Here is a 14459-nt window from a genome sequence, read left to right as displayed (position 1 = left end):
TCTGTTATAAATACCATTTATACGGCTGCTACTATAGTTGTTTATGTTCATCTAAGTTTCCCGTCCTGTCCTGCACATCTCAACTCTCCCTTTCTTCCTATTTATGGTTGCAAGCTCATTTCCATATGTATCGATGTCTAGCTATAAACACACATTGATCAGCTTTACTTCACTTGTGCATTGTGATTCATCAGACACCTTTGTTTTGTATTCATTTTCCTTTTGATGGTCATGGCCGTCCCATGCCATTCACCAGATGTGTGGTGGCCCAAGCTTGGCACACATGCTTTGGGCTTAATGAGCAGTGTTGGAGTAACGCGTAGCAAAAGTAATTCATTAATGTAATGCATTGCTTTTTACTGTAATGCAGTAATGTAAGGCATTACAAAAGAAAGTTGATAACATTTTACTCAGTGCAAATGTCAATAATGTGGGTTACAATGCATTTTAACCTGGATTGAAGTGGGTTTTTTTTTTTTTTTCTATACAAAAACACAGCGAGATCAGCAGAGGAGAAAATGTTTCACTTCCCTTCTAATCTTCTATACAGAACAGAAGCGATAAGCGCAGCAGCAGCAGATGCAATGTTGGACAGTATGTTCACCAGAAAGGCACATGCCCATTACTTTCAGTTCGTTAGAAATAAGGACGTGAGGAATATTGTAGTTAAATGCATTTTGTGTGCGAAACCTAAAGATCTGAAAATTAAATTACTAAATTACTGTGGCTATTATATTGTTATCATATTATACAGTTTTTAGCCTTAAGTCTACCTCAATCAGATCTCACATCACCTTCCACTGGATGTGTAATGAGCTACATTTAGAATGCCAATTCCATACTTCCAGTTATTTTGGTGAGAGTAACTTAAAAGTAATAAGTAGTATAATGCCTTACATTTCAAATACACTAATGTTATAATGTAATGAATTACTTTGAAATGGCAGTAACAAGTAATAAATAATGCTTTACAGTTTTGAAATAACTTGCCCGACACTGGTAATGAGCTATACATTAAAGGCTTGACAGGCTCCCATAACCGGACTCAAAACATTTCCACAGTCTCAGCTGACACTGTAGCAGAAAGAACGTGGTTTAATATATATGCTGTTAAACCACTGCTGGTTTAGGACACTAATCCTGGGAGGTGTAAAGCTTGGATCTGCAACCCTTCATTTTATTTTCCCATAAAATGTAAGATACTTATGTAGGGTTATAATATATGTAACAGTTACCATTTTTAATCCCACACAGGTGTCATCTTTGGTTCCTTGGAGGTTTCCTTCATGACTCTTTTGATATTGTCTCTTCTCCAGGTCTCCTATGATGCAGACGGTTTCTGTGAGAGGAACAGAGATGTCCTTTTTACTGACCTCATTGAGTTGATGCAGAGCAGTGAAATGTAAGTAGCTCCTTTTTGCACAACAGGTTGTGAGGATTTCTGTGGTGCTTCACTTGAGGGGAGCCCTACATTGTGACGCACATGGCCATAATTGAATACATCTGAATGAGAGTTTCAGACATTCCAGTGCATCTAGAAGCTGTCAGGATGAAGCAGAAGTGTGCAGGGCCAACTTACCTCCTGCCCCCTGCCTGCAGTCACGTCAGTTGCTGTCCCAAAAGGTTTTGTGGTCTCCACATTATGGCCGTTAAAGTGCAGATTCCCAGTGGGGGGCCACTGGGGAGTCTGGTCCCCGAGTTTCTTGGACTTTCTTTTTATCAGATTGGCCATCTGTGTAAACAGCCAGCATTGTCTGTGTAACCCCTGCAGGTCTCAGCCACCGCCCGCCGCCTCTGCGGGTTGGTTTTGTGAGGCATGAAAGGAGCTTATACCCCTCAGTTCCATTTAGCCACGTGCCTGAATGCAAGACCTTCACTTTACATACTTACAAACATATACAGACACATAGATAAAGATAAATGAATTTGGCACAGTCACACATAAAGGAAGTATGAGAAGGAAGGAAGCAGCTTCATTCCTTTAAGCAGCAGGTCTGAATGGAGAAGGATAGACTGGTATTGTCAGCTGGACAATATCAACAGACTTCTGGTCTGTTTGTACAAACAACCTTATGATCCTTTCTTCTTTGTCCTCAGCCTTGAGACTGAAGCTTAAAATAAAACAAATATTAATGTGGGATAAAGCCAAGAAATTGGCTGGAATAAAATAAATGGCAACAAGAAAAAGCTCTTTGAAATACTAAAATAATAAACAGCAAAGGCGGGAACAGAAGCGAGTTGAAAGAAGATGAATGTTGAGCAGCTCTACATGTAAAGCAAGCGTGATAGTTACCATATTTTTTATCCTTTTCTAAGAATTTCAAAAGAAGCTGACTTAGGCCAATAGGTGGGAATTACTTTGTGTATGAAAGACAGAAGTCCTGCTCACAGAAGTAAAAATAATTTTGGGGAAAATCTGTACTTTTTTCATTTCCGCTTCACAAGTCTTTAAATAAGTGAGAAATTCACAGCACGACTGCTGAGAAAAACTACAGAACATTGTTCATTTTTATTTCATTATTCATTTCTACAGCTCTGAGCGTCATTTTTTCTTAACAGAGAGCTTCTGTTCTTCTGCTCACATACACATGTCTGTATATTAATGTTTTGGACATATCAGCTGGACAGAGAGGTGTTTGTACAAATACACACAACTCTTGTTTTCCTAGGAGCTTTCAGCTAGTGACCTTAGTCAAATGTCCTTGGGTGGTTAATCATTAGCTGCATTTTTGTTTTTGGCTGCCAGGGAAACATGGCAGAACAGCCATTGTGCATCATTACTTCAGTCTCCTCCCTTTTGTCTTCTGACAGCGCCTTCATCAGAGCACTGTTTCCAGAAAACCTCAACGCTGAGAAGAAGGGTCGACCCACAACTGCAGGCAGCAAAATAAAGGTGTGCATCCGGCCAAGTTTTGTTTGTGTATCTGTCCATATTCTTTATCAGGTTCGGCTTTCAACAAGAAATGTGTTTGAGTGTCGTTTATCAATCCCTGTTGGAAATGGGACAGATATTCAATAATGACTCATTACATTTTTATCATCATCTCCCTCTTCCTCTTCCCCTGCGTCTGTAGAGACAAGCCAACGATTTGGTGAGCACACTGATGAAATGCACTCCACACTACATCCGCTGCATAAAGCCTAATGAAACCAAGAAGCCCAGAGACTGGGAGGAGAGCCGGTAAGTGACTGATTCACTGAGTCTCCTCACACATGCACTCATTTAAAGCACCTGGGGCCTGTATATATCAAACATCTATGCATTAAATGTAGGAATGCTTTGAAAAACCAACGTTTTTCTTGATCTTGTCATCTGACCAGTTTGAGACAATGATATGCCGTCCAACAGTCATACTCTTCAATCTTTAGCTTACACAGTAATGTGTTTAATTTTAAAATATCAATTTTGTTTAGATATTTTAATTAGTTTTGAGCTGTGTAAATTCCTTAAAAACACGTTATTAACAACAATGTGATGTGTGTTATATATAAATATCACAGTTTAATAAACTCTAGCTCAGGTCTGCTCTCGCATGGAAGACAAACACTCATTGTTCTAATTTGTTTTGCCTTCACCCATTTAGCTTTGTTTTTTTTTTTTATACAAATAAATCTATTTTTAAATGTTTTCTGTCCGTCTGAAATCTTACTCATGTGAGACGTGTCTGAGACATTCCCCCCTTTTAATCCCTCTATCCCAGTTTCCCACTCTTTCTTCCCTGCTCAGAGGCTCAGGGCACATGTTCAGATGTACTGTTGTATTGTTCAGAGCTCCCAACCTTCCTGTTGTGAGTCCAGCACAGGGTTGCTCATTAATTAGTACCGGACCTGCTGTTTTCACAGGAAGTCTGAGTGTACTAAGTGTTAGTTAATGTCTTTGTTTGAGTAAAAAATTTGAAAAAGCCTGCTCTTTTGCATACAATGACCTGTGATAACACCTTCCGCTAGTGGAGTACGGGGGCAGTTTCAGCTGCAGATCTGTCAAAAAATGTTGCATAACTAATATCTAGTTGTCGCGAATACAAAAACATCACACTCAAAATGTAACACAAAAGCTTATAGCTTAAACATGAGGGAGGGAGGATATGAAAAAAGGAAGGAAGGGGGAAAAACCAGTATGAGTAAACTTCCATCAATACAATACCAAATTCAAAGGGGTCAGGGGTCAGCATGTATGTGTTTTAGTCTCAAAGTGAAGTCCTGAGCTAAGCATCATAAAATTAACTGGCAACTGTGATTAGTTAATCAACTGTTCATCTTATTTGTTGGCATAAAGGCCACAGACCAGAGAGAAGTTTTTTTTTTTATTTTAGCATTTATCCTGGGTCCTTCTTCTCTCACCTTCAGAGTGAAGCACCAGGTGGAGTATCTGGGACTGAAGGAAAACATCAGGGTGAGGCGTGCTGGCTACGCCTACCGCAGAATCTTCAGGAAGTTCCTCAACAGGTAACACACACTCAGATTCATGTTCATATTTGTTCAGGATACCGAAGAGAAAATGTTTAATCAGTACAATGGAACTTTGTCAAGTCTATTGCACTCCAAAAACTGCACAACCATTCCTCCCTTTTTTTTCTACATTTCCTCAGGTATGCTATTCTGACAAAAGAGTCCTGGCCAACATGGACAGGAGACGAGAAGCAAGGTGTTCTTCATCTCTTACGCTCCGTCAACATGGACCAGGACCAGTTCCAGCTTGGTCGCACAAAGATCTTTGTTAAAGCCCCTGAGTCAGTACGTCACCTCCATCATTTCCCCAACAGCCAACAAAGCTTTTCAGGAAAATGTACTAGATAATAGAGCAAAAACTTGCCGGGCAGCTATTTCACGTGTTGTTCCTCTATTAATGTAAAAACTCAGATTACATTTCAAAACATGCTGACAAGCACAAGTCTGTTTGCATGCAGAGGAAAGACTCAACTCACCATTTTTACACTGAACACCATAAAAGGGCACTAATGTCCTCAATCGTGCTCAAATCCTAGTCAGAGGGGAGGGGATTAAACCCTTGTACCACGTCAGCACTGAGTCAACACCACTTTAGAACTAAAACACAAGCACAGGCTGTGGTTGCAGAATTTGGGGGGGGACATCATAAAGGCCTCTCTTTTTCCACCATAACTACTTTTTTTCATGATTCCTATGAAAGCAGTGCTTGTGTGATGCCTGAGCTCTCACTTATTACCATTTGTACACATGCACGTGCAACCACACACATACAGATGTATGTTTAGATGCTCATACACATCTTATACTTAGTTCAGTCCTTACAGCTGATCCTTTATTTATTCATTGCAGCCATGCACTGCCAACAGCCCATCCCTTCCCCCACGCTGGCAGACTGAGAGTCCGAGTCATTTAGGTGTGCTTATGAGAAGCAAATATCACTCAAGGTGGACCGCTGAAATGAGCTGCCATGCCTCTCAAAACAAGCTTCTGTGTCTGATAAGACACTGACACCAGCTAATCATTTATACGACTGAAGCTTTGACGCTGTTTCGTGGAATATGTTTAGTTTGTGTGGTGCCGAGCCAGATGTTGAAGAGATGTTGGTAACAGATGAGCTGGGAGCTTACTGCCAGTCCCAGGTTGTATAAGTGCTGCATGGACACAGAGTTAAGATGAGACTCTCCGTTCGTCTGTGTTTTAAGATTTTGAAAAGATTTCCTTTGGAATTTGGCACCCAAAGAAAGCTGTCATTCATTTTTCAGACGAATCGCTCTGGTTAACCCTTCCAATCAGCATACAAACATAAACTGTTAAGACATTTTAATGCACATAAACTGCGGCATCTATGTCATGTCATTTACAGCATCTGTCTTACAACTATACACATTATTTAATAACACAAATTCATGTTTCTGAAAAATCTTCAGTTGCGGCCACAACAGTGATTCTTTCTACAGGTTGGTGTTTGACTAATAACATCTAAAACTATTTATTGAAACTGCCGCTGACCTTAGCTTAAAGAAGGAAAAACTGAATGAACGCTCATGTAATGTCAGCTAAAGCTCCACTCGCTGTCTGTCCTCAGGTCTGTCCGTTTGAAAACACTATGACCTCGTCGATTGCTTAGCGTCATTGTTTCAATCAGTGACTCAGACTACTTTTCTCCTCACAGCGTTTGTAGCTGAAGTTTGATGTCTGCCGTGATGCTTGTGGTTTGTTCCTGTCCCGTCACACTGTGGCCTGTGGCTGCTCATGTTGATGCCAGGCCTGTTAGTGAGGCGGTGGGCAGGATGTTGAGTCTGGGAGGGAGAGGACACAGAGTGTGATTGCATGTCAGGAATACGACTGGTGGTCTTTTTGCTCAGAGTCAGCTCCCTCTGCAGGATATGATGGAATGCCTTTAGGCCAAAGAAGAATTTCTTATTATGACGGCTCCTCCATCACTTACAATGTAAACTCATTAGGCAGGTATTGGATGAATAGCTAATACAAATAAACAGGTTTCAGTGTTTATACAAGCAAAAAAACAAAACCCCAATTTGTACATTGTTGCCCTAAAGCTCAGCAGATACTAACATGGCTGAAGTAAAAAACAATATTTGATCCAAGCAGCTGGTTCTAACATTAGATAGGACGTGTGGAGGAAAAAGTTTAATTCTTACACTGACAAAGCCTCCATTCATCCTGTCTAGGTCTGTATATTGTGTAGCTGTGTCTGTCCTCTGCTGTATTTTTAGCTGAGTCTCTCTGCTTGTCGTTACAGCTCTTTCTGCTGGAAGAGACGAGGGAGCGCAAGTTTGATGGCTATGCCAGGACCATCCAGAAAGCGTGGAGGAAATATGTTGCCTGCAAAAAATATGTCCAGATGAGGGAAGAAGGTGAGACTTAGTGACATCTTCCTGCTTCATTTGTCTTTCTCTTGTCCCTTTCTCACTGTCTGTTCTGCCTGTGTTCATTTAGCTTCTGATCTGCTGTTGAACCGGAAGGAGAGGCGGCGACACAGCCTCAACAGAAACTTTGTAGGCGATTACCTCGGTATGGATGACCGGCCTGAGCTGAGACAGTTTCTGGCAAAAAGAGAAAAGATTGATTTTGCGGACAAAGTCACAAAATATGATCGTCGGTTCAAGGTTAGTTTTTGTCAGACTTGTCTTGACTCTTTCTTTGGCTCAACAGACAAACAAAACTAAAAAAAAAAAATTACAACGCGTTACTTCTGTTATGTTTAGGGAATCAAGAGGGACTTGATCCTGACACCGAAATCTGTGTACCTGATCGGAAGAGAAAAGCTGAAACAGGGAGCAGAGAAAGGGCAGGTGACAGAGGTGCTGAAGAGGCGGATTGATGTGGAGAAGATCTTGGCAGTGTCACTCAGGTATGAACTACTTCCTGTTTCCACGGTTTTGTTTTGTTTTGTTTTTTTGTCACATCTTCACTTAACTGTCCAATCGTTCACAACAATCAACCCCAATATAGACTAAAACTAAATTCATCAATATAAATAATCTACATAGTCAACTTGAACTGTTGCCTTCTGGTGCTGCTACATCAAATCAAAGATGTGTGACTGCCTGATATATTTCTGTTTCTATATTTTGTGACATGTAATTGGAAATGAAGCATTAAACATTTTCTTATCACACACTTTGTCCTTCTCTGCTAAAAACAGTTAAACCCTTCCATGCGTTTATCTCAAAGCTTATCGTCGTGCATCATCCTTCACACTGCTGGACACTGAGCTCTCCACAGACAGGGCTGTACTACCATCACGTACTTCCAATTCTCATATCGCTCAGGATTGGATTTGCGCTTCTGTAATGTTTTGGGGAAAGAAAACTAGATGGATGAGCAGAGACAGTAGGCATGTACCAGTAAGTAATGAGCTGTTTCCACAACAGGACAGGCAGACATACACCGTAGATCCTGCACACATTTCACAGCAGAAAGTCAGGAAACTGCTGAAGCTACTTAAATGCCCAAGCCTGTATTTCCAATCACACAAGCTCCTATTTTACTGTAAATATCTTAAGAGGGACATTGAAAACATATGGAGTGTATTAAAACTACCTCGTGTATATACTGTGTGACTGTCCCTTTGTATGTGCAGGTCTGACTTGGAGCGGTTAGCTCCACCTCTTGCTGAAATAATATGCAGCCAAAAAACCTCCCAGGATATAAAGTGGACTGGTTTACTATGAAGAAGGGAAAAAAATAAAAGGCCTTTGTGAGGCCTTTGTTGTTGATGGGAACGCTGTGTGGCTTATTTCAGAGGTAGAAGTCACAGAGCTGTCGGTGCGAGCATGTGGGATTTTGAGTCACTGGGGTAATATGGTCCAGCTGGTGCAATGAACGAAAGCAGGAGTTGTAAAAAGCTCATCAGAGAAAAACTCCACTTCACTGGAAGGAACAAAGTATCTTTGTGTGGGTTACGGGCACAAGCTGTCTTCCCTCTTCAGATGTGAGCTGCTTTGTGAGGCTCCCTCTGTGTCTATGCAAATGTGAAAGATGATCTCGAGTCTCCATCTCAGCTTTTATCATAGCCGAGCAGAAAGCAAGACACACTCATACCTCTTATCACAGCTAATGTCACGAGTCTTCTATTTTATATCAGAGATGAGACAGTTACTGAGCACTTTCCTTGTGTTTTTCAGCACAATGCAGGATGACTTTATGATCCTGCATGAGCAGGAGTACGACAGCCTGCTGGAGTGTGTCTTTAAGACGGAGTTCATCAGCCTACTGGCTCGTAGATTTGAGGAGAAAACTCAGAGGAAGCTCCCACTCAAGTTTAGTAACACGTAAGTAAACACATGCACCATGTGGCGAAACTTGCTCAATACACTTTGCTCAATCTTCAGACAACTTAGAAATATAAACGAAGGACACCCAGAGCGTGCAGACCTCCACCAAGGCCAATATCAGATGCATGCCAGACCACTGAGGAAAAAAAATCATAGTATATTATTGGATCTGACCTCTCCCTGACCCATTCGGTATTTCTCATATAATACTACTGACAAATAAGCAGACATGAGCGAAAACACAATGTGTGCAGATATAATAAGCAAATATAAAATCAATTCAGTAGTATGCAGCCAAGAGAAGAAATCATCTTTCGCATCATCCTTTTATTTGTGTATACAGATTCGGTATAATCTGAACAGAGCCTCCACTATGGTATGAAACTTGGAACTGATGTTATTTTCAGACTGGAGATGAAGTTGAAGAAGGAGAACTGGGGCTTCCTGAGTGGCGGCGGCTCCAGGCAGGTCATGTTTGTCCAGGGTCAGGGTGATATGCCCGTACTAAAACCTTCCAGCAAATCCCTGCAGGTCAGCATCGGCCCGGGCCTTCCCAAGAATACACGTGAGTATCAGTAGACCTTTTACTGCGACAAGCCGTGCTTACGTGTACCTGAACCAATGTCAGATGTAATGAGGCACACAAAAACTCTTGAGTTGGCCTGAACTGCAATGACACCTGATGACCTCAAAGACTGTAAAAGACATTACAGATGTAGTCTTTAAAATATGAAGCTACAGAAATATAGTGAGTCAGAAGCAGTCCTGTGCACCTTTTAATCATTTTATTTGATAACGTCAGTCTGAATGGATTAACTGTTTGCTATTTTGCTAAAAATCTGATCCTCAGGCCCCACCAGGAAGAATTTCACTCAGGCCCGTAATGTGTCCAGAACCCACCACAACATCCCATCACGGGCTGCACCAGGACCTCCAGGTGCAGCATCTCAAAGCAGCTGTCTTCTGTCCAACTGGACCATCTACATCAGAGTATGGCCTGATATTATATCTTTTCTCTTTTTTCTTCAGTTGCTCACCAGAACGGTGGGCTGAAGAATACAAACCACGCAGTCAATCAAAGAAACTCACATCACAATCAGAGGCATCCCTCATCCAGTAACGCAACCCGCCCCTTCCTGCCCACCAACATCAACCAGCTGAAGGAGCAGGGCAGCAGCCGTCCGCAGCCTAACCTGGACTGCCTGAAAGTGCCTGAACAAGGAGCTGCAGGGTGAGAAGCTGGAAACCCACACAGTTAACACAGGAGCAGACAAAGTAACAACCGCGCAAAAAACAAGTCAGGAAAAAAGGCTTTGTAGCTGCTACAAGGATGGGTCATATTTCAAAATCTTCATACTGCAGCAAACAATCATATCTCTGCTAGCGTTATCTTGGGACAACTCTTCCCGGCTTACAATAAGTTGTTATTGTTGACACTTCTCCCCCTCACAAGCTTAATAGTTTGACAGTTTTGTTACAGTACAATCTGAAGCCTGTGATATCTTGTGAAACTTTGTCTAACTCAGTTGCATCGGTCGAGTTTAACTCATGGCCCTGAAATGCTGGTCTGTCATGTGACAATCACAAACAACAAAGGTAACAGCAGAAGAGCAAATTTAGCTTTTCGATTGGCTACAAGAGCAATTTCTTAGAATATTGGTTTTACAAGTTGAAGACCAAGATCAGATCATTTTACTCTTGCTATTATGGTTACGTTGAAATAGTTAAACTCAACATGTCCCAACATTGTTGCAGTGTGATTAGTGAGCTCATGTTAACATGACTGATTTCCACATAGCTGACATAAAGTAAGCTAAATAGGAGTGAATGTTGGTAACCATGCACATGGCCTAGTTTCACATGCACACAAGTGTTACATGTAAATGCGCACCACTGACACACATACTTGTGTTTCTGTAATTTGCCATAATTTGAACAATTTATTCTTTTGTAGTCATGGAGACAGACGGCCAACTTCAAATGGAGGAATGTGAGTGTTTGCAGTGTTTTGGGTGGCGGTTCAGGACTAGCAGAGCTTTTAGCAGCAGGACATGCTGATGCTTTTCCTTTGAAAACGTCTGGGTTTTTTCCCTGCAAACAGGCTCTGACTCAAAGTTAAAAAGCTGGCTGTTTGTCTGATGGATTTCTCATTTCTGTAATGAAAGATCCTTGAACGTTACAGTATTCCAGCTGTAAATCTCCTCCAATGCTTCATTTTCCTTTATGAGGATCTCCGATCCTCATAAAGGATTAAATCACTGGAGGCATTTATCATTTTTAAGTAAAATACATAAAATTTGTATAAACTAACTACTTCACTTTCTGCTTGCTGCTCTCTGGGGTGTGACCACTTAAATTATTTGATCTTCACATAGTTGAGTAAAACTGTTCCGTTCCTCATCTTAGTCTTGTATTGTTTTTGGTAATGTGTTGATCAAAGATGTTATACTTTATAAACAGTTATATACACGACTGTGCAAGTAAAAGAACTCAGCCGGTGTACAAAAGAATTAACCGGGATCTTGAAGGTACCACCAAACTGGGATCAACACTGATGCAGTCTGCCTTTAAACGCCTCACGTTATCTCTGCTCCTGAGCAGGCAGAGATACAACATGCACTACATCACCATCTTGTGGTTAATTTACGAACAACCGTCTCATTTTTTTGAACTGAGGCGGGATGAATCATGAACTACACAAACTACACAAAGTGTTTCTTTGTTGTTGTTGTTTTTTTTTAATGTTCCAAATTTTATTTATTCTACGTGAGGCAAATGTATTCAGGAGGATTTATAGTTGTTGTGAGGTGAACATAAAAAACACACAACTTGCTTTTTGAACTTGATGACAATGTTGACCACAGAAGATCGACATTGGTTTTTATTCACATTAACAAGATGGTGATTATGCATGTACTCATATTATGGGATAGAGTCTAAAACGTTGTTGTCTCCTGCAGCTAGATCGTCCTGACAGGTGTGTGGTGTCTCTCTTTGTCTCATGATACCTCAGGGCCCACAGGCCATCAGCCAGCAGACCTCCGCCGGGAGGAGGACGACCCAAACCAGCACCCAAACCCAAACCACAGGTGCCTCAGTGCAAAGCTTTGTATGCCTACGACGCTCAGGACACGGACGAGCTCAGCTTCAACGCTGATGACATTATTGATATCATCAAAGAGGGTAAGCTGTACTTTTTTTCACCCTGGACAGGATTCATTCAGTGTGAAACAGAACACTAATGTATCCATGTTTGCTGATCAGATGCATCTGGATGGTGGTCAGGACGACTTCGTGGAAAGCAGGGACTTTTCCCCAACAACTATGTCACCAAGATCTAGGAGCTGGCGCTTTACAGCCTGAGGAGGAGAGACGCCTGCGTCCCCACTGACCCTCTCAGGGGGCCGGATGTAGCTTACAGTCAGAGAGAGTCCGAGAGAGAAGCACCATGAGATTTCCCAAAGAGAGAAACTCACTCTTCCTCCAGCTCTGCCTTTGGTTACACCACCGAACCAAAAGACTGTCAGGCTTGAAATGAGGTTCAGCTTTAAAGACAATAAGACTTTTTTGACTCCAAGGTCTGTTTTCCTACACAGTCCTTTTGAGTACTGAACAAAACTATTTATTGTATTTATAGCTTTTTGTGTTCTCACTGTCATTTATATCTTGCTGAGGATTTGGGCGCAAACATTTTGAAGCGTTGATATGAAGAATGCTCAATCTATGGGACCAGGCTGTGATTTTTATTTAAAATTTTTTTCAACAAGCTGTCTTTAGATGAAGGTTTGATTGCTGAAGCAAACGTAGTTGTCTCAGTGTCAAAACAGAACAGACTGCTGTTTAACTAGGTATATTTATTTTAACTGTAACTACTTCACGAGAACAGGCATTCAGTAAATCACTACACTGTGATTATTGTAATGATTTTAAATACCAAAACAATGTAAATTTTAACAGAAAGCAATGTGGTGAATCACCTGGAAAACCACCTTCATCTTTGTTTTTGTTTGTTTTTGTTCTTCTATCATGCAAGTATCTGTTAGACACAGAGCGAGAGCGACATATACTGTAACCTGAGCATGCTGTCTGTGGTGTATTAGCACTTTATTGGTACAGGTACTACCTTAGACACAGACATTGTCACTCATTCATGCCACAGCCAGTAAATAAAGTCTATGAAGGACAGATTGCCAAGCTAGCAATAAGCCTAGTTTCTGAGAAAAAGTTGTTTACATGAATTGATAAGAAAACAGGCGTTTTTAGATCTAATTCTGTATATGTGTTCATATTTAGGACTACACTTGTTGTCGGTTAGAGTTTAAATTACTCTTCTTTCTTTCCTTTTTTTTTTTTTTTAATTTTCTATGAAGGATCTTGGTATTGTATATTTTCTGCTTTTGATACTCACAGGGCTGCTTTATTTCCAGTTCATTTACAGATAGAAAATGGTTATCACAGACTGGGGTGAATGGATTTTTGTTTTGTCAAGTGCAGAAGTTGTTTAAGGTTAAATAATTTTGTTCTCACTTTTCTGTGGCACTATAAAGAATTTGCTTCTGCTTGAGTGTTTCTGCACATCCTTTTGCACTGCTGTTGCATTACTTACACATTCCTTCGTAATTTGTTATTTCGTTCAATAACCACATTATGCTCGAGTCGGTAAAAATTGCTGGGACTGTCATGGATTTTCTGCATAATCATATCTAGATTGATCTTGGATGGTTGAAAACATCCTTGTGCAATACAGGACAGGACTTTCGATGAAGCATGTGATATTGTATATTTAACAGCTTTTTTGTTGTTTTATTCAAGAGAACCCATTAAATGAACAATGATCAATCAATGATGTTTGTTTATTTCTTTATCTACATGACATCAGCATATGTTAAGATCAATAGTTTTGTTGTTTTTGGTGATTTCTTCAACGTTTTATATTTTGTATTTACAAAAAATATATTTTTTGTAAATACAGATATTTATGTAGAAGCAGAGTCATAGAGGATTGCCACTAGAAGTACCTTCTCTACCTTCTAATAAGAAATCACTGCAAATATTTTTGTCTTCCCTTGTGAGACACCTTTCAACAAATCGATCGAGTTAGTATCCAATTAACATAGCTGGACTTTTGAAGGAAAAACATTGACATGCCACAGCTATTAAAATGAATAATGGCTGTAACACTGTTCCTAATTATACATAAAGAGAACAGAGCCATCATTGATGTTATTAGCAACATGTGCTTTTCCAATACAGCAAGTATCTGTCACCGGTGAAAATGGTCTATTTGCTGCGCCGGTGCTTCCGTTAACACCTCGGGATGAGTACTTGTAAATCACATCATTTCTGATAAAGGAGAAGGAGAACAGCAGCTTCTTTAACTGCCTTAAAAACTGATCCCCACACCTCAAATGCATAGTTAAAAAAATGGTCTGAACTGTCGTTGATCACAAATTTGCCCTGAATGTTCACCTGCTGCTGCGCTGCAACAAAATCTTTTTATTATTATTATTATTTAAGGAACACAGCTGTATGTATAGTGACCATTAAATGAAGAGAATTAATCAGATTTGCGTGTGAAGAGATGCTGAAAGTACAAAACAAAGGTCCCTAACCCTCTTTAACATGTATAAATGTTACCATCACCCATTTGTATTGTACTCACATCCCATCCTTTATCAGCTCTGTCTGTCCTTAAGGTCAGGATAGTGA

At 40.5% G+C, this 14459-nt stretch overlaps 1 protein-coding gene across 2 annotated transcripts in view; it reads left to right on the top strand.

The window, feature by feature from the left end:
* myo1ea (myosin IEa) overlaps positions 1-13593 on the top strand; it is a 41580-nt gene extending 27987 nt beyond the window's left edge. Inside the window, exons 15-29 of one of the 2 annotated variants that reach the window (XM_029497893.1) lie at positions 1317-1402; positions 2812-2893; positions 3075-3181; positions 4348-4446; positions 4590-4734; positions 6713-6827; positions 6910-7079; positions 7179-7324; positions 8601-8747; positions 9158-9315; positions 9601-9687; positions 9780-9981; positions 10705-10740; positions 11764-11933; positions 12015-13593. In XM_029497893.1, the coding sequence (XP_029353753.1) occupies positions 1317-1402; positions 2812-2893; positions 3075-3181; positions 4348-4446; positions 4590-4734; positions 6713-6827; positions 6910-7079; positions 7179-7324; positions 8601-8747; positions 9158-9315; positions 9601-9687; positions 9780-9981; positions 10705-10740; positions 11764-11933; positions 12015-12091 (1827 nt within the window). In that variant the 3' untranslated portion in view covers positions 12092-13593. The remainder of the gene's footprint in view (positions 1-1316; positions 1403-2811; positions 2894-3074; positions 3182-4347; positions 4447-4589; positions 4735-6712; positions 6828-6909; positions 7080-7178; positions 7325-8600; positions 8748-9157; positions 9316-9600; positions 9688-9779; positions 9982-10704; positions 10741-11763; positions 11934-12014) is intronic. The other variant, XM_029497894.1, reaches the window with a different exon arrangement.
* Positions 13594-14459: the final 866 nt, after the last annotated feature.

The sequence above is a fragment of the Echeneis naucrates genome, chromosome 3 (genome assembly GCF_900963305.1).
Source record: "Echeneis naucrates chromosome 3, fEcheNa1.1, whole genome shotgun sequence".
Taxonomy (NCBI): domain Eukaryota; kingdom Metazoa; phylum Chordata; class Actinopteri; order Carangiformes; family Echeneidae; genus Echeneis; species Echeneis naucrates.
The sequence above is the reverse complement of the archived record's forward strand: the minus strand, read 5'-3'. Positions and strand labels throughout refer to the sequence as shown.